At 56.5% G+C, this 17926-nt stretch overlaps 3 protein-coding genes across 4 annotated transcripts; 1 reads left to right on the top strand and 2 right to left on the bottom strand.

Annotated features, from left to right (window-relative positions):
- Positions 1-2: 2 nt before the first annotated feature.
- Positions 3-1611, bottom strand: PTH2 (parathyroid hormone 2). Of its 2 annotated transcripts, none has more exons than XM_074369248.1 (3): positions 1501-1611; positions 1151-1284; positions 3-668 (listed from the first exon to the last, which is right to left on the bottom strand). In XM_074369248.1, exons 2-3 carry the CDS (start codon positions 1279-1281, stop codon positions 494-496), a joined length of 306 nt encoding a protein of 101 aa, XP_074225349.1. In that variant the 5' UTR covers positions 1282-1284; positions 1501-1611; the 3' UTR covers positions 3-493. The 2 variants fall into 2 exon arrangements, with proteins under 2 accessions (XP_074225349.1, XP_074225348.1); XM_074369247.1 differs by having other exon boundaries at positions 6-668; positions 1389-1593.
- Positions 1612-1683: 72 nt separating this feature from the next.
- GFY (golgi associated olfactory signaling regulator) lies at positions 1684-6124 on the top strand. Its single transcript, XM_010946967.3, has 3 exons — positions 1684-4884; positions 5159-5332; positions 5767-6124. The coding sequence occupies exons 1-3, from the start codon at positions 3705-3707 to the stop codon at positions 5964-5966; spliced, it is 1554 nt and encodes a 517-aa protein (XP_010945269.1). The 5' UTR covers positions 1684-3704; the 3' UTR covers positions 5967-6124.
- A 180-nt stretch (positions 6125-6304) lies between these two features.
- Positions 6305-16996, bottom strand: SLC17A7 (solute carrier family 17 member 7). The gene is made up of 12 exons (XM_010946968.2): positions 16749-16996; positions 12363-12615; positions 11266-11384; positions 10862-10976; positions 10696-10783; positions 10358-10444; positions 10124-10266; positions 9340-9489; positions 9028-9160; positions 8252-8362; positions 7956-8083; positions 6305-7706 (listed from the first exon to the last, which is right to left on the bottom strand). Exons 1-12 carry the CDS (start codon positions 16808-16810, stop codon positions 7413-7415), a joined length of 1683 nt encoding a protein of 560 aa, XP_010945270.1. The 5' UTR covers positions 16811-16996; the 3' UTR covers positions 6305-7412.
- Positions 16997-17926: the final 930 nt, after the last annotated feature.

The following is a 17926-nucleotide window of genomic DNA, read 5'->3' as shown; positions in this document are numbered from 1 at the left end:
GGGCCGGGAAACCAGGAGGTTGAAAGGTAAGTGTAGAGACTCAGAGAGGACAGGTACCCAGAGAGCAACAGAGACCCAGAGAAGGGAGCAGTGACTCAGAGGGGAACAGAGACCTGAGAGTTTACAGAGAACAAGAGAAGAAGGAGATAGAATCCCAGAGAGGACAGAGACGCCGGGGTGGGGTAGGAACAGGTACGCTGGGGGAGAGGGACAGAGGCACAGAGTGAGAGGAAAGGAAAGAGCTGGGCCGAGGGTACCGGTGGTGCAGAGCAGAGGGAGATAGGGAGACAGAGAATATGAGTGGAGGGAAAGATGAGAAAACAGCGGGAACTGAGGGGCTAGACACCAGCGTAACGGATGCAGGGCCCGCCCCTAAACAGAAACACCCCTCTCCCCCCACCCAACACACGCGCGCGCGCCCTCACGCACACACACAGGAGGCGCAGTCCAGACGCACAGCAGGGTCTTTATTAAGGTGGGGCGGGCAGAGCGCTCAGCGAGCGTCCAGCACCAGCAGCTTGTGCATGTAAGAGTTCAGCCAGTGGCGGCGCTCAAGGGCGGCCAGCAGCCGCGCGCGCTCCCGAAAAGCCGCATCGTCCGCCAGCGCCAGGCTCCGCCGCGACTGCGGGGCGGTCGGATCCATGCAAGCCCGGCGCAGGGTGCGGAGTCTGCCGGGAGAGGGAGAGGAGCGATTACCGCCTGTCCGGGCCCCCCGTCCGCCGCCCCGCCTGTCCTCCCTGCGGTCCAACTGGAAGACCTGTTCTAGTGGCTCGGTCTCTGTCTCCTTGTTTCTCTCTTTCTCTGTGTGGGTGTCTGCGGTCACCAGGTTCAGAGCTTTCTGAGTACAGAGACCCAGGCTGACACCCTTGTCTGGCCCCAGGGCCCAGCTCATGCCTGGCCCTATAGACCCAATAAACGTTGCTCAAGGAACAAATCCGTTCCTGCTTTGACTCCTTTCAAGTCTCTCCAAAGCCTTTCTCAGAATCTCTCTGTATCTCTTACTCTTGCATATTCCCTGTCCACCTCCCATCTCTGTCCTCTCTCTGGGTCTCTGTCCCCCTTTCTGAGTCTCTGTTCCCCACTCTCTTTGGGTCTCTTTCCATCTCTTTGAGTCCCCAACCATCCTGGGAGACCTGGACGTCGCCAGTACCTGAAGACCCCCGCGGGCGGCAGGGCGACTCCTGAGGCAGTGCGGTGGCCCCAGGGCACAAGCAGCAGCAGCAGCAGCAGCAGCAGCAACAGCCGCACCCGGGGGCTCCTGGGTACCTGGCGGGTCTCCATCACCTGTGGAGAGACAGGGAAGAGCTCACTGAGGCCCGTATCCTGGCCCAGAACCCCGGACCCCACCACCCAACCACCCTCCGCAGCCCGTTTGATGGGTCCCCTACCGCGCAGTGGGCTCAAGCACCGAGGCTGGCAGCCCCCTTATATCGCCTCCACAGCCCCCGCAGCGGACAATGACGCAGACCAGGGGGCCAGGGGCGCCGGGTCAGCACCCACCCCAGCTCATTAGGAGCCGCCAGCGGTAATGAGAAGCCGGGGGTGGGGGCCCCGCGACCGCCTTGGCGGCCACCCACTAATTGGGACCAGGAGCTGAGACCTGAGGAGAATCGGGAGGGGGAGAGACAGACAGACAGAGAAGTGGACACAGGGGGGGGTGTCAGAGGGATAAAAATAGAAATCAGCGGAAGGACCATCAGAGCAGAAGCCAGAGACACAGAACAGAGACAGGGGAAGCAACAGAGGAGGGACTGATGGGGAGAAGCAGAGACACAAAGAGAAGTAACCATGAGAGGGAAGGACAAAGACAGAATGACAGAGAAAAGGAAAGAGAGGAGAAACAGAGCAACAGAGGAAGAAAGGAAGAGAAAAGAAGAGAGAAAAGAGAGGGAAAGGGACCACGAGAGCAAGCTAGAGATGGAGGATGAGGAAAAGCGCTTTCTCAAAATGACAGAAGGAGCTAGAAGCACAGCCATCCTGGACAGAGTTGTCCAGAGATAAATCCAGGCAGGGAGAGAAGCAGAAAGAGTGAGGGGATTGGAGAGCGCGGCAAGAGAAGGCACAATGTACGTGTGGTAGGAGGTGTGGAGGCAGGTATAGTGACAAGTAAAATCAGGAAAGTCTTAGTCATGCCTCCAAGAGGGCGAAGAGACAGACAATGATCCTGACTACCCTAAGGATGTGTTCAAGCCCTTCTCAGGCTCCTAACACTGGCTCTTAAGAGGGTGCTCTCTATACAATGGACTGTTAGGCAAAGGTCGGGGAGTCTGGGTCTCTGGTTGACAGGATGTGGGAACCTGGACTCCTAGTTCCCCAGAGAGGAGGAGAACAGGGCCCGGATTTCTGGATCGAGGGGAAAGTCTATGGGTCCTGACTTCTGGGTCTAGAAGTGGGAGGTTACCAGAGACCTGGATTCCTGGATTTGGGTGTAGGAGAGGGCAGAGCTGGGTCACCTGGTTTCTCAGGGAAGATAGCTTGGTTGGGTCATCCCTCCACTGATGATCCAGCCCCTAAGTCCCTTCCCCACTCCAGATATTGTCCTTTATTGCTGTTCCTTTAAAATCCCAAGCCTGTCGCTAGGCTCCCTGGATCCCCAGGGAGGGGTCAGGTGCATCACCTGGGCCCCTGGGATCCCACCCCCTGCTTCCCCTCCCAGAGCCATTCTACAGCATTTGCCGATCTCTGTACCCAGCTCTGCTCACCTGTTTTTATCTTGGACCCCATTGGAGCAGGTAAGAGACCCCAGGACCCCAAGTGACTCTATCCCATTTGGGTGTCTGCTGGCCCCACCCCCACCTGACCACAGACCTAGATGTCTCTGCCCTAGACCAGCTCCTGAGACCTTGGGATTCCAGCTCCATCCTCAATAAACAGAGACCCGAGTCCTGCCCCACAGCTCTCTCCTCCTGAAAACTGAGGAATCTAGACCTCTACACCCCTATCTCTGGAGGACACAAGACTCAGAGTTCCCAATCTCCTTCTAACTCAGGACTCAGGAGTTCAAGACATTCATTTCCTTCTCCCCTGTAATCCAGTCCCCCAAGCTTTACTCCTTCAAAATTCTAGGCATCTGAACCTTCAGGCCTCTCTTTTCTAAAGAATTAGGAATTGAGACCCACAGTGCTCTCCACCCTCTGGGAACCAGGAGTCTGAACCCCAAGAAGCCCTCTTGACCATAACCCAGGAGTCTCCCTCCTCCCCCAGTTCCAGGCATTCAGTACCCCTCCTCCCTCAGATCCAGGCGTTCAGGCCCCAGCCCCCAGACGTTCCTTCTGAGCCTCTAATATAAACAACTGTTGAGTCAAGGTGTCCTCAGGGTCCTAGGAGAGAAAGGGATCCTGTGTCCCCTCAGAGGTCTAAATCCTTCGAAGTCGAAGTCAAGGAGGTCTGGGGGCTTGGAAAGGTGTCATTATTTCCCAATTTTCCCGAGACCCCATCCTGGAAACAGGTAAGGAAATTACGACTCCCAAGAAGCCCCGCGCCTCAGTCTCCCTTAGCTACAGCGGCTGCCGCCCCACAGCCTTTAGGGAGTTGCTTCTCATCCTTTCCCTGGCGCCTAGCTAGGCCTGGACGCTACCCAAGGACCAGTGGGCGTGGCCTCTGGCGTGGGCGTGGCCTCAGGAGACGGCTGTTGCTCCCGGGCTGCTTCGGGTTTTAACCCCTTCCTTCCCGCTCCTCTGCTGCTATAGGTGCCTTCCAGAGCTATGAAATCCTTCAGCCCGATCCTCTTTCTTCTCGTCTTCCTCTTCGCCCAGCTGGGTTCCAGAGCTGCCGCTTCGGCCTCACTTCCTGCGGGCTCCGACTTCCCAGGGATGGGCCACCCCTCTCAGCCCTCCCCTCATGCTTCTGAAAATTCCACTCTTGATGAGCCTAACCCAGAATCCCCTGGCACTGCTTATCTTGAGCCCTCCAAGACACCTCATGCGGTTTCCCCTGAGCCCTCCCATCTTGACCTCCCTGAGACCCCCAAAACTGACCTCCCAGAAACCCCACACCCAGAGTCTCCTGAGACCCCCAAACCTAACTCACTCAACACCTCAATATCAGAATCCCTTGAAACCCTCCAAATTAACCCCTCCAAAATGACACATCCAGAACTTTCTGAGACCCCCAAACCTGACCCAACTGAAATTCTACACATAGAATCCCTTGAGACCTCTGAACCTAATTCCTCCAAAACTTCACACCCAGCATTTCCTGAGACCCCAAACCCTGAACCTACTCACACTCCACACCAAGAATCCCCAGATTTTCCCAAACTTAACTCCACTGAAATCTCACCTACAGAAGCCCCTGGGACCCCAAATCCTGACTCCACCAAAACTCTTGAACCCAAATCTCCAGAAACCTATGATCCTAACACCACTGAGACCGCAAACTCTGAATTCCTTCAGACCCCTCAACCTGACCCTACCAAAATCCCGCACCCAGAATCCCATGTAAGCCACAACACCAATCCCACTGAAATTCCCCCAACTGAATTTCCCACAACCCCCTACCAAGATGCAACAGAGATCCTCAAGACCTCTGACCCTGAGGTCTCCACTAATCCTCATCCAGAAACACCCGCTCCCTTCAGGGAAGAAGTTACTGCCCTAAATGAGCTGCCCTTGAAACCCAGCCCAGAAACACTTGCAGTCACCCAGATCGACCCCCTCAAATTGCCCACCTCAGATTCTCCTGGGACAGTTGAGCTGAAGGCCCCCCAGAACTTTAGTCCTAAAGGGCCTGACGGCCTTTCTCCCTCAGCCCGGATTGCGGGGCCCCCTGCTCCTCCAGGGCCCCCCACTCAGCCGGCCCCTGCCACTCCGCGGGCCCCCCAGCGGCGCAGCCGAGGTGAGAGAGTCAACACTATCATCGTGGTGGAACGAGTGGAGGAGACCGGTGAGGGGCTAGGACCCAGACTCCTGGGTCCGAGGGAGGAGGGTCCTGAGAGCCAGACTTCTAGGTGGAAAGGATGAGGGGGGCATTGAAGGCCCCTCTCTAGGGTCTGAGAGGGGAGGAGGCTGAGGGCTGGTACTGTGGGGTCTGACGAAGGAGAAGCTGGGGGCCAGGACTCCTAGATCGGAGGGAGGAAGGTAGGATCTGGATTCCTGGGTCTGAGGGAGGAGGGGGTTAGGAATTTAAATTCCTCAGTTCCTGGACCTCCTTCCTTCAGGCGTGACCCTGGTGGGGCGTCCCCGGGGCGCGGCAGGCGGAGCCCTCTGCCTATTCTTCGCCGGGACAGGGCTACTTATCAGCATTTTCCTGCTGCTGTGGTGTCTCTACCGCCGGGCGGCTCGACACCGGCCCTTCGCACACCACCGGCTTCCGAACGATGGAGATGAACCGGGTGAGTCACCCTTGCAGCGTCCTGCTCCTTAAAAGCCTGCGCGTTTCTTTAACCTGGTTTCGCCTGGCACTTTAGGGCGCCCACCTAAAAGTACAGGTCCCCACCCAAGGTCGATAGAAGCCCTAACCCCTCCACGGTCAGGTCCTGCCCTCCAATTCTCTAAAACTTCAGGCAAACACATCCAGTTCTGCCCTCCAGCCCAGGAGAGAGTTGCAGCAGACTCCGGGCCACGGGTCCCTACAAGCCCCGCCCCCGCCCCTCATGAAGCGCAGCAGGCCCCGCCCCTTAGTCTAATCAGAGGCTCTTTCATTTGAAAACTCAGCTCCAATGGATGGTCAGCATCCTTTCCCCATTCTCCACATTGGCCAGCGGTGCAGTAGAGGGGATGGGCCCCCTATCAGCCTTGGGGTGACCTGCTCCTTTGCTCCCAACAGTTATGCATTTGGACGCCCCGAAGGACCCCTATGATCTCTACTTTTATGCACCGGACGCCTGGGTTCCTTCACACATCGCCACCAAGCAGCCGCCGCCCACTCCTCCGCTGCCGCCCAAGCTGCCCCCGCCGCCTCGCGGGGTCCGCCCCCAGCTCCTGGAGCCTCTCTCCCCCGCCACGCTTCCCAACAACTTCGTGTGAGCCTGGCCAGACCTTGGCCAGCCCCAAACAGAGGAAAGATTCAGAGGTTCTGTCCTCCTGGCCCGCTTTGCTACATAGTGGTCCTCTAGGATAGAGGGTCCATCAGAGATGTTTTAGATGTGACCAGAGAACACAGTCTGAGGCACAATAAATCACGTATTCCCACAGCTAGACAACTCCTCTGGCCTGAGTCCTGAGGGAGGAGGGTGGCTGGGGTCCTAGGATACCAGGTACGAGGGAGGAGGAGGCTAGAGGCCTGGACTCCTGGGTCTGAGGCGGGAGGGGGTTGGGGCTTGGACTCCTGTGACTCCCACTGCCAGTGACGACTGGGTGTGTACAACAAAGCATTTTATTGGGAGAGGGGCAGGGCAGGATTTACAGTCACAGAGACAAGACACACAAAGACACAACCCTGCCCGGGGTAAAACACCCCCTTCCCCAGCCCCAGTCCCTTTCCTGGGATTCTGTGACTTCTATATATGTTCCCCAAATTCTAAGCCGAAATAGGGGAGTCTGAGAGGGAAGGGATCCCAGATTTGGAGTCATTCAGCCCCTGAGGGACAACAAATGGCCACTGAGAAAATGAGGGTAGTTTGAAACCACCCAGGAGAATAAAGTGCTAAGATTCAGGGGGAAGAAGGAGCATCTTGAAACCACCATGGGGAAGTTCAATGGTGGTGGCTTCAAAGCTTAAGAGTAGGTGGACTTGTGCAGCCGCTATTTAGACCTGAAAACCATGTCAGAAAAAGTGCATGGGGGCGTAGAGAGGCATATTGTTAAAACCATCATTTTGGTTGTTTCCCTAGGCATTGTGCTAAGCTAGGGAGAAGGTTTTGGGGAATTTGGTGCTTCAGCAGAATCTGCTGGTGGAGAGAGGGGTGAAAAGTTGGGTGGGAGGGTGCTTGAAACTGCCATTTCCCCTCAGAAACGCTGGTGAGAATCAATCCCTAAATGGCAGGGATGGGTGATTAGTTAAGCCAACCTGGGAAGTGCAGAATAGGGTTGGGAGGGATTTGAAACTTCTAGAGGAAAACCTTGAATTTTTCTGAAAGAAGAGGCAGGCTGAGTAATCTCAGGGATTAGCCCAAATCCCTGGGGTTCAAAGAAATGGGGAGGTGCCCAAAACCACAAGAGAGATTAAGAGATTGAACTGTCCATTCAAATAAAGCCCTGAAAGGAGAGACTTGAAACCACTGAGGCAGAACAAGTGGAGAAGGGTACCTTTAGGGAAATTTGGGTATCCTTGAAACTGCCAGTCTGCAGCTTCACTACCCCTGAGAGGCAAATGGGAAGGAAAGAGGGTTTGACAGCACTAGGAACAAGGGAGAGTGCTTCTTAGGCCTGAGGCAGGACGCAGAGGACTGGGGTTCCTTGATACTGTAAACTCAGGCCAGAGATGTGTGGAATGGAGGACCTGGAAACTGCCATCCAGTGGGAGGCACATGGTCAGTAGCCCCGGACAGGGGGTGGGGGTCTTGGGGGTTGAACTGTGCTGTGTGTGGCTCCATAGGAGGGAGGGGGAGCAGGGGGTGCCCCGGGGGGCTCAGCCTCATCCTCCATTTCGCTTTCATCACTGCCAGCCAGCTGGTCATGGCCAACAAAGCCACATTTCTCTTCGCTCATCTCCTCAGGCTCCGCCCACGGCTGCTTCTCTCCGGAAGCGAAGACCCCGTAGAAGATGACACCCCCGTAGTGCACCAGGGAGGCAATGAGGAACACATACTGCCACTCCTCCCGAGTCTGTGGGGGGACATTGGGGAGGTAAAGTCAGAGGACAGAGAAACAGGAGGTAGAGAGAGGACCTGAGGAGGAAGGGGGTTGGGGTAGAGGTACAGGGTAGGAAAGACCAGAGAAAGGAAGACTGAGATACAGAAAGAGGCTTAAAGAGACCCAGAGAGGGCAGGGAGGGAGCCCAGAGAGGGTGATGCATGTCAGGAGGGTACCAGACACAAATTTGGAGGGCAAGTGGGTCAGGGCGGGCGCACGGACCTTGTGCTTAGTCATTGCACCCACGATGATGGGGCACACCATCCCCGACAACGTGCCCACGCCGTTGGAGATGCCCATGAGGATGCTGGCATAGCGCGGGGCGATGTCCAGGTGATTCACGTTGAACCCTGGCGAATCGAGCCAGGACGCGTCACGCCTGATTCTAACTAACCTCCCGCTTCCCCGCCGCTCTTTCTGATCCACCTTTCGCGAGGCTGGGAGGTTCCCTTCCTGAACCAGGAAGTTCCCCACAGAGCAGACCAGAGTCCCCCAAGCTGCGGATCCGCGGTTCTCACCAGAGATGGCGAAGCCGCTGAAGCCCACTGCGAGGACCAGGAAGGAGATGGCCACCCCTTTGGAGTGCGAGTAGCCGACCACTAGCAGCAGCGTGGCTTCCATGCCAAAGCCTATGGAGGGACGCCTCATCTGAGCACGGGCCGCCCCAGACCACCTCTCCAGACCTGTTCCAGCCCCAGCTAGCCCCTATTCGCCCCCTTCTGGCCACTTCCAGGCCTGTCTCTAGCTTTGTCCCCTATTCCACCCGCGCCTGCCCTAACCAAGCCCTTACCTCCTCAATGCCTGGCCCTTGACTGGGCGCACAGGCTCCAACAACCCCATTTGTGTCCTCCATGGCTCTACCCACTGATTAGGCCACACCCTGAAGACACAGGGTCCAGGCTCCACCTGTGCATCTTCACACCTTTCCTCTCTGTCCCCATTCCTTACAGTCAGACCTTTGTCTCTCCAGGTTCTCCTTTTCATCACCCGGTTACCATCCTACTCTGGCCAGCCTAGTATAGGCCCCGCCCTTCCAGACCCAACATGGTCTCTCCTTTGCTCCACCTGCAGTCACACCTGTCTTGCCCTTCTACGCCTTGGCCTCCAAGTCTGCCACCTGAGATTCTGTTCCAGCCAGGCGGGTCTCAACCGGGGTCCGCTTTTTCGGACAGGCCCCTGGACACGCCCCTGACTCCGCCCCCACTCTCCCATGGTCCCACCCCCTAGATCCTCCCCATCGCGCTCTTCTCCTTCCAGGACATCCCAGACCAGGTCCAGGCCCCGCCCCACTCACCCCCACAGTTCATCAACTTGCGCACGTTGGTGGTGGACATGATACGGCGGCTCCTCAGGAAGTCGGCGATCTGGCCGCCGATGGGCACGATGATGGTCATGACCAGGTGGGGCAACGCTGATACCAGGCCCACCTGCGCCAGCGGGCGTACAAGGAGGAGAGCTCAGGGGCAGCCCGCCCAGCATCTCCACCCTGTTCAGGCACTATTGGCTCCTCCCTGAACCTCGTGCCAACCCCTTGGGATCCAGGCCCCTCTCCTTTCACCTCACCCCCCGCAGCGCCCCCGGCCCTCCCCTTCCCTCTGGGCCCAACCTTGCTGATCTCGAAGCCGAACACTTCTTCGAAGTAGGCGGGCTGGGAGATAAGGAGCAGGTAGAATGTCCAACTGCGGCAGAAGTTGGCCACAATGATGGCATAGACTGGCATGGACGTGAAGAAGCGCCGCCAGGGTGTATTAAACTTCTGTGGTGGGCGAGAGGAGGGGCAGTTAAAACAGAGACCGGGGCTGGGTGCTCCCCGTGTCCCTTGAGGGATCCCACTGTAGTCCCAGAGACCCAGGTTTCCGACCTCACTAAAACCTCCAGAGATGCAGGGTCGTCAGCCTGACCAAATCCCTGAGGGAACATTAGCATCCTAGCCTCACAGTGACACCAGGGATGCAGGTCCCGACTCTACAGTAGCCCTCAGGTTCGCAGATGTCTGGACCCCACGAACACCTTCAGAGACCCATAACTGTGGACCCAAGAGTCTCTTTCCATACAATTACGCCCCCTAATTCTACCCTCACCCACCCCAAAGTCTAAGCAAAACCCTGCATCCTAATCCGCTTCTGCAGGTTTAACCACGCCCATCAGTGGTTACGCCCAGCTCGCGACCTAGCCTACCAATCCCGTCCTCCTGGGGCTTTTAACCCCGCCTCCTGCCGTCTCACGCCACCCACCTTGCGTTCCCATCACATCTCCTCTAATAAGAGTCCACAGAAACCCACCAAGATCTACATGCAGTGCGGGTTTGAAGCCCCTTTTTCTCCTGCCTCCGTGCCTAGGAATCCCTCCTCGCCCCACCGCGCCCCCGCCCTGCAGGCTTGGGCCCGGACCGTGACTGGGTTCATGAGTTTGGCGCTCTCGCCGATGGCGTCCTCGATGTACTTGCGCTCCTCCTCCGAAATGCTGGGGTGCAGCGCCGGGGACTCGTAGGAGACGAGCAGCCAGAACAGGTACCAGAAGATCCCGAAGCTGCCTGAGGGGGTCAGGAGGGGGATGGAAGCGAGGTGACGACCGGCCTCGCTCTGCCCCAGCGCCACCCGGACCCAGGCGTCCGGGCCCCTCACCGTAGACGTAGAACACAGAGCTCCATCCTGAGTACTGCACCAGGACCCCGGCGAGAGGCATCGCAACCACCGCCCCAGCATAGGAACCTAAAGGGGAGGATGCGGGATGGAGAAGAATCCCATTTCCCTCAGATGCAGTAGTGCGGATCCCCAGCCCTGGCCTTTCTGGGACACAGCCCCTCCTCCCTCAGACACGTCGGTCTGGGTCACCAGTCCCCTCCACTCTCAGACCATGGAGTCCAAGCCCCAATCCCCCACCTCCCTCAGACCTAAGAGTCGGAACTCCAGGCCCTTCCATCCTCAGACCCACAGGTCTGGATCCAGCCCCTTCCTCTCACCGCAAAAGGCTGTTGTCGCCAGGCGACTCCGCTCTAAGGGCGGGGCCCATTTGCTCCAGATCCCGTGGCAGGCGGGGTACGTGACACCCTAGGGAGGAGAAAATCAAAGTCAACGAGAAGAGGTGGTGCTGTAACGGCAGCGGGGTCATAGTGGGCAGGGCTTTACCTCTACCAACCCCTGCAGGATCCTCACGAAGATGACACAACCGTAGTGGACGCGGGCAGCCGAAGGAATCAGCATGTTTAGAGTGGAGGTAGCCACAATAGCAAAGCCGAAAACCCTGATAGGAAGAGTCCATGTTCGAGAAAAGAGTCCAAGTATCCTGCCAAGCCTAGGATTCTGCTCTTTCCTCCCACAGCAGACCAGGCCCTGCACCCCCAGAACCCCACGCCCCACCTCCTCTGTGACTCCCAACTTCCACAATCGCAAACCTCGCCTTTCCCTAAGGCCCCGCCGCCAAACCCAGGATCCTCCCATTTTCCCGGAGTCAGTCCCCAAAGCAAGACCACACCCTCTAACTCCCACCACAACGCTGCAGTTTTTGCCCACTTTGAGACCCCACTCCGTACCTGTTGGCTGCGAATTTTTGGCAGATAAATCCTCCAGGAATCTGGGTAACAATGTAGCCCCAGAAAAAGGAGCCGTGTATGAGGCCAACAGTCTCTGGATCCCAGTTGAATTGAGCTTTCTGTGGACCAAAAGGCGCATCAAACCAGCCGCTCTGCCAGGTTCTGCTTCTCCACCAATCAGCACCCACAGACAGTCTCTTGGCCAATCAGCAACAAAGATTCCCTCTCGCAGTCAAAACACCTGCCAATCAAACCTCAAGCCATCCACCACAATTCACTTCCTCCATGTTGCTAGGGCCGCACTACCTTGGCAACGCGGCCTATTGCTGCCTAGAAGCCTAGCGCTTCCTGCCTCAGTGTCCCTTCCTGAATGTCTAGGGGCCCATACACGAGAGTGGAGATTCTTTTTCCACTTCTAACCAATTTCCAAACCGTTTGCGGAGTGACCTGTATGGGGTCTAGGTAGGGAGAAGAAGTAGCCAAAGGGTTGGGCCTGATTGGAAGGGAACAAGGGGCGGATAGGACACAATCCAAATCAGGATTTTTTTCTGAGGCTGGGAATGGGGGCATGACCTATACTTAAATTAGATAAGAAGAAAGTCTGAGATGAGACAGGGCTTTAGACAATGGCTAGAGCAGATAGGGGAGGGATTTAATCAGTGGAGGAATTTCAGAAAAGCCAGAATCAATATTGACGGTGGAGCCTGAGATGAGCCTGGGATTAAGACACGACACTGGAACAGGTGTGTGATGCAGGTGAAGCAACGTTGCTGTGAGGCCCCAGATGGAGCAGGGGCAACACAAAGGGAAGATAATGCTGAGCCGACCTCCCCTCCTCCCCTTCTTCCTCTCCGCCCCCATTTGAAATCAGAGGCTTGAAATAAATAGGGGCGGGGCTTCATTTAGATCTGGACGGGGCTTAGGAAAGGGCAAGCCCTGCGGTGATATAGAGTTGAGGGGGCAGCACAAATGGGCGGGTCTACTCAGACTGCGGTGCGGAGGGGGCGTGGCCTAGGCCTCGCGTGGGCTAATGTGACGTCATCAGAGGGCGAAGGCAGGTTTATCTACAGCCTCAGGTAGCTCCCGCCCTGGGCTACCTGCACCACCACGTGGCCTCCGTGGTGGGTCGTGCTGTTGTTGACCATGGAGACGATGGCCACGCCCAGGTTGCAGCGGATGCCAAAGCTGATGCAGAAGCCCAGACCGCTCATGATGGCGATAATGTAGCGGCGAGGGAGACCAAAACAGGTGCAATCCACGACCGGCGGGTCCCGGGTCTGCGTCGTCACTGGGCGCCCATCAGCACTCAGCTCCAGTGTCTCTGCATCTTCTTGCCGCTTCTCCAGGAGACTACGAGGCAGTAAGAGTCAGCCGCGGATTTCCAGGCCCCCTGCCCCCTCCCCCTGACACAGGAGTCCAGGGCAAAAATCTCCCACTTTTCAGGACTGGATTCCACGCTCGCACTCCCTCTTTCCCCAGGAGTCAGGCCCCTAACTCTCTTCTCCCCCCAGGATCCAGGAATCTGGACTTCCTGTCTCAATCGCCCTCAGACCAAGGATGCACACCCTCAGCCCCTTCCTCCCTCAGACTCAGATATGGAACTCCTCATTTCCCTTCTTCCCCCAAGAAGTCACCTCTTGACTCAGTTGTTTTAGACCCACGCTACTCTTTGCAATCCAAAACCCTGTTCCACCAGCCCCCACCTCAAGGCCCAGAGACTCTCTCCAGCCCCCTCTTCCAGATGTGAGTCTATTTGAGGAAGCAAAAGGCGCTAAGGAGATGCTTCAGCAAAGGTGTCAAAAGAACAGATGCTTCTCAGCCACGACTGCTATATATACCGACCCCTCTCCTCCCCTGCCCCCTGTGGCATGCCCTTTGCTGCTTCTGGGCCCCAGGTGTGGGGCTGACATCCAGCTGATTCCATTCAGCCACTGGAAGCCCATTCCCAGGGAATCAGGGGTGGGGAGACATCCAGGGCACTGGAATCTAGCAGCCTAGCCGGATATCCCTGGGGAATCTTGAGTTCAGGCTGTCAGCCTAGGAGGTAGGGAGGGGGAGCGACGGGTGGTGCCCTGGCAAGGGACAGATGGCCCTGGTAGGGGGATTGGCTCAGTCCCCAGCATGGCTCTCGCCCCCGCCTGTTCTGGATCCAGGATTGAGTCTGTGATGACGGATAGAGTACTTGGAAGGCCACCTCAAGTCCAGAAAGAGGCTGCAGGGAGAAAGAGGTACCCTGATACAGGTGTGGAAAGATCCCAGAGGCTGGTGACAGAGATGGGATGGGGGAGGTGGGGCAGAGGCCAAGAGAAAGAGGGACAGACACAGAAGGAAGGAGAGAGATCCAGGGATAAAGGGACAAATATTTAGAGAGGGAGAGATAAACATCCAGACAGAAAGAGAATAAGACAGGGGCAGAGACCCCAAGAGAAGGGGGCGGGACAGAACAGGGACTCTGAAAAGGAAAGAGACAAAAACCCAGAGAAGGACCCAAAGACAAGGGGGACAGAAACCAGGGAAACAAAACACAGAGGCAGAGAGCCAGAGTGCTGAGGGAAAGATGGAGACTAGGAGACTGAGGAGAGACAGGCTGAGGACGTGATTTGTGAGGTGCAGCCCCACTCTGAGGCGGGTAGGCAGCCAGGGAATCGGGCTGGATCCCAGGAAGGGGCTAGAACAGATGGAGGCGAGGGAGACTGGGACGGGGGAGGAAAGAACAGCCAGACGGTCTGGGAGGAGGCGGGTGGAAGAGATGAGAACACAGCCATCCTCCCCATCCTAGAACTTAAGGAAGTGGGGGAGGGGTTAAGAAACGGCGTGGCTGGGGGAGGGGAGAAAGAGATTGGGAAGAGTGGACAGAACCTAGGGACACGAGGAATGAGACCCTGGGGGAGGGCCCGGGACAAGGAGGCAGAGAGAGGGGAATGGAAGCCCGCAGAATGAACAGTGCAGGGTGGTAGGTTCTGCCCCCTCCCATCAGAACATGTCAGCCAATGAGATTAGACTCTCACACCCAGGTTGCTCTAAGATGCTTTCCTACCCTGAAACTCAAGACATGATTGCAGCCCCTGAAATTTAATTGTTAAAATTCAGTGTTAATATTAGGACATGTCAGGTCTCAGATCAAGGCTTTCTAAACTGAAGGGGGCTGTCTCAGTATCCCGCATCTATAAAATGGGGACAAGAGTAGAATGTGAAGTTACAAAGTGGGAACTTCAACGGGATATTATCATTTCAGAAGAAGAGAACCAGGAATGCAGAAATGAAGGCAGCCCCAATGCTTCACAGAGGACAAGATCAGAGAGGGGAGAACCTGAATGGGGATTCCCTCTTTGGATGCCTGGAACTCAGATCTAGGGACTTGGCGATGAGGAAAAGCAGTGCTTAGGTGGCAGGTAACCAAAAGGAATACTGCGTCTCAACCTCCCTCTCTCTGGGTCTCTCCTCTGCTTCTCTCAGATTCTCAGTCCACTTCCCTGTCCCCCACTCCCAAGGTCTCTGTCCCCTTATGTCCCTTTGGTTCTCTCTTATGTTCCCATTGTACAACTAAGGAAACTGAGGCTCAGGAAGCGGAAGTAGCATGTCCAAGGTCACACACAAGAATAGTGATGGGGCCTAATCATTTCCTGAGCCTCAGCATCGCCCCACCCAAGGCCTGGCTTTCAGTAAGGAGGCATTTTGGCTCCTGTCTCTCCAGTATCCCCTAACCCCCACATGTCCTTGTCCCAAGTCGCCCTGGGTTACTGTCTGTTTCCTGGTCTGAGGGAGTTCTCCACCCACTCCAGCATCACACATCTCGAGGAAATCTGCAGCCTCCATCACCGACTTGGGAGGGAGACTGACCTGGGTCCAAACAACGCCATATATACTCATCCATCCATTGATTTCTCCCTCTTTTACCAACTGTGCCTAGTTTCCCCAGCTTCATCTAAAGGATTAAAAGGAATCACGGTGTTGTGTCCAACACAGGACATTCTCCCCTGTGACCAACCATCAAATGAACCCCAGGATTCAGAAGCAAACGCTCTCTGGGCTCAAATTCCTTGGTGACTGTCTTGGTGGGAGCCCTGAATTCTGGGGTCTCTACGGGCCCAGGAGGCAGCTCAGAGAGGTGAGGGTAAGGCAGAGACAGACTGAGAGGAACCCAGACACAGCTGAGAAGCTGGGAAGTGGAGACAGAGGGAGAGGGCCCGAGAAACACATCCCTCCTGCCGCCGCACCCCCTCCAGCCCCCTCCATCAACACGTCTCTCTCCCTCTCCTGACTTCACACTGATGTATTTTGAGAAACTCGTGAAAGGAGGTGAGAAAAAGGGTGGGGAGGGGCTGGAAGATGGGGAAAAGAAGGGGTGAGGTTATCTCAGCTCCCCCACCCCCTCTCTATCACTGCGCCAACTTCCGGCCCCCTCCGTTCTGTCCAGCCTTGTTCCAGTCTCTCAGATTATGAGAGGGTGGGATGACTTTGGAGCTAGGAGGTGATCTGCAGCAAGTAGAACTAGTATTAGACCTGGAAAACGACTTGCATGGTCTAGTGAGATGAACCAGGGTCAATTAGATTGGGTCAGAGCTGTGGGCCAAGGGGACCCAAGGGTCTGAGGGAACAGTGGCAGGGGCATGGTGCCGATGAGGCCATCTCCTCCCTGCACTGTGGTCAGATATTTTTAGGTTTCTCCGCAGCTGAGTAATTTCTCTGACTTGGAGCCAGGGCTGGGGTTGGGGGTGAGAGACTTGGGAGAGGTGTCCAGACTTTCCTGAGGGTCATACAGGTCACTGGAGTCATCTCCTTGGCAGGGAGGAAGTCCCTCTGAACTCTAGCCTATATCCTTTGGGAAGTCTGTCCTACCCCCAGGATCCTAATATTTGGCCTACAACTCCCTTCTCCACCAGAGACCCAGGTTACCCTGGCTTCTTCCTCCCAGCTTAACTCTCCTCAAGGACAAGGACCAAAGGGCCCCAATCCGATTTAGTATCAGATTAAACTCTCTGAGAGACAGAAACTGACAAGCACACAGAGATGGAGAGACCCTGGGGTGGGGGAATAAAACACAGAGAGGGTCAGAGACCCAAAAGGAGAGGGTCAAAGACCCTGGAGAGGGGAGGTAGAAGATTGAGGAGGGGCAGACTCCGAGATAAAAGGAAATAAAGACCTAGACAGAGGGGACAGAGATGCAGAGAAAGGGGGCAGAGAGAAGACAAATGAATGGAGACCCAGAAGTGGAGGAGGGAGTCAGAGACCTGAAAGGAGGGGGATATATAGTCCCAGAGAAAAAAGCAGAGCCTGGGGTGTGGTGGGGCGCAGAGAAATGCTGGATGAGACTGGACCAGAGAGAGCGGCGCCGTCGGAAACCGAGGGAGGAAACTGGACAGATGAGTGGTCCCCCACACATCGGTATCGCCTGTCCAGCTGTCCGTCTGCGCCTAGGTGGGAATGAGCATCCTCCTCGGACCCTCGCACTCTTCCCCGCCCAGGACCCCCACCACGCTCACCGGTGCAGCTTCCCGAGGGCGCGACCCGCTAGCTTCCGAAACTCCTCTTGGCGGAACTCCATGGCGGCTGCCTCTGCTACCAGTCCCCTCCACCCCGCCGATCCCCCCGCCCGCGGGCCCGGGCGGCCGCGTCCGGGTTCCCGGGGTCTGCCCCGGCCCGGCGGGCCCCGCAGCTCCGCTCGGGGGGAAGGAGGCTGCGAATGCGGGGTGTCTGGGGGCTGTCACTGGACTCAGCGTTGGGAGCGGGATGGGGCAGGGAGAGGCCCCGCCCATCCCTTCTAGACCCCGCCCCTTGTGTTCTAGCCCGGCCCACCTCCATCCAGGTTCTTGCCCCGCCCTTCGACTCCAAGACCACACCTCTGGGTTCAGAACTCACTTGTCTGGGTTACTTCGGCCCCAATGCTGTCCCTTCCCGGAGTTACTCCTTCCTCATCCATCCCCCACAGCTCCTTCTATCCCAGATTTTCTCTCTTCCCAAGTTGCTTTTCCCATCTGAAATTTGCTCCCCTCAAATTTAGTTCCAATTTCGTCCCCGCATTTCCTTCCCCTACAGTTCCATCTTCCTCTGAGTTTCATCCTCCCAGTCCTATCCCTCCTAATTACTGTGCCCTCCAGTTCCACATCCTGCCCACCGCACTCCATCCTTAACCTGCCTCATCCTCAGTTCCAACTCTCTCACTCAGATGGTTCTTTTCTCATTCAGTGAATTCCTTCCCTCCTTGATTCCAACCCCCATTTCGATCTGCCCATTGTCCCTTCTAGTTCTTCCCATCCAGTTTCTTCTTCGCCTTTGACTCCCATCCACCTGTTTCCATGTCTCTCCAGTTCTATTTCCCCTCTAAGCGCATCCTCCCATCTAGTTCCTTCATTTCTGATTTCTTTCCTCATGAGTTCCATCCCCTAGTGTTATACTCACCCCCAGTTGCTGGCCATTATTCCCTCCTTACCCTGAGTTATATCCCCGTCCTTTAAGTTCTGTCCCCAACCCTTGAAGTTGTATCCCCTCCCCCTTTGATATTTCTCCACTCCCTGAGTTCTGTCCCCTCCCCTGGGATCTGTCCATGCTCTGATTTTTGCTCCCACCCCGTGGAATCGGCACCTGGAATCTGCCAGTCTGAGTTCTGTCCCGACCCACTGAGTCCCTTCCCCCTGGGATCTGTCCTGCCCCTCTGAGATCT

Source organism: Camelus bactrianus, chromosome 9, assembly GCF_048773025.1.
Source record: "Camelus bactrianus isolate YW-2024 breed Bactrian camel chromosome 9, ASM4877302v1, whole genome shotgun sequence".
NCBI lineage: Eukaryota > Metazoa > Chordata > Mammalia > Artiodactyla > Camelidae > Camelus > Camelus bactrianus.
The sequence above is the reverse complement of the archived record's forward strand: the minus strand, read 5'-3'. Positions and strand labels throughout refer to the sequence as shown.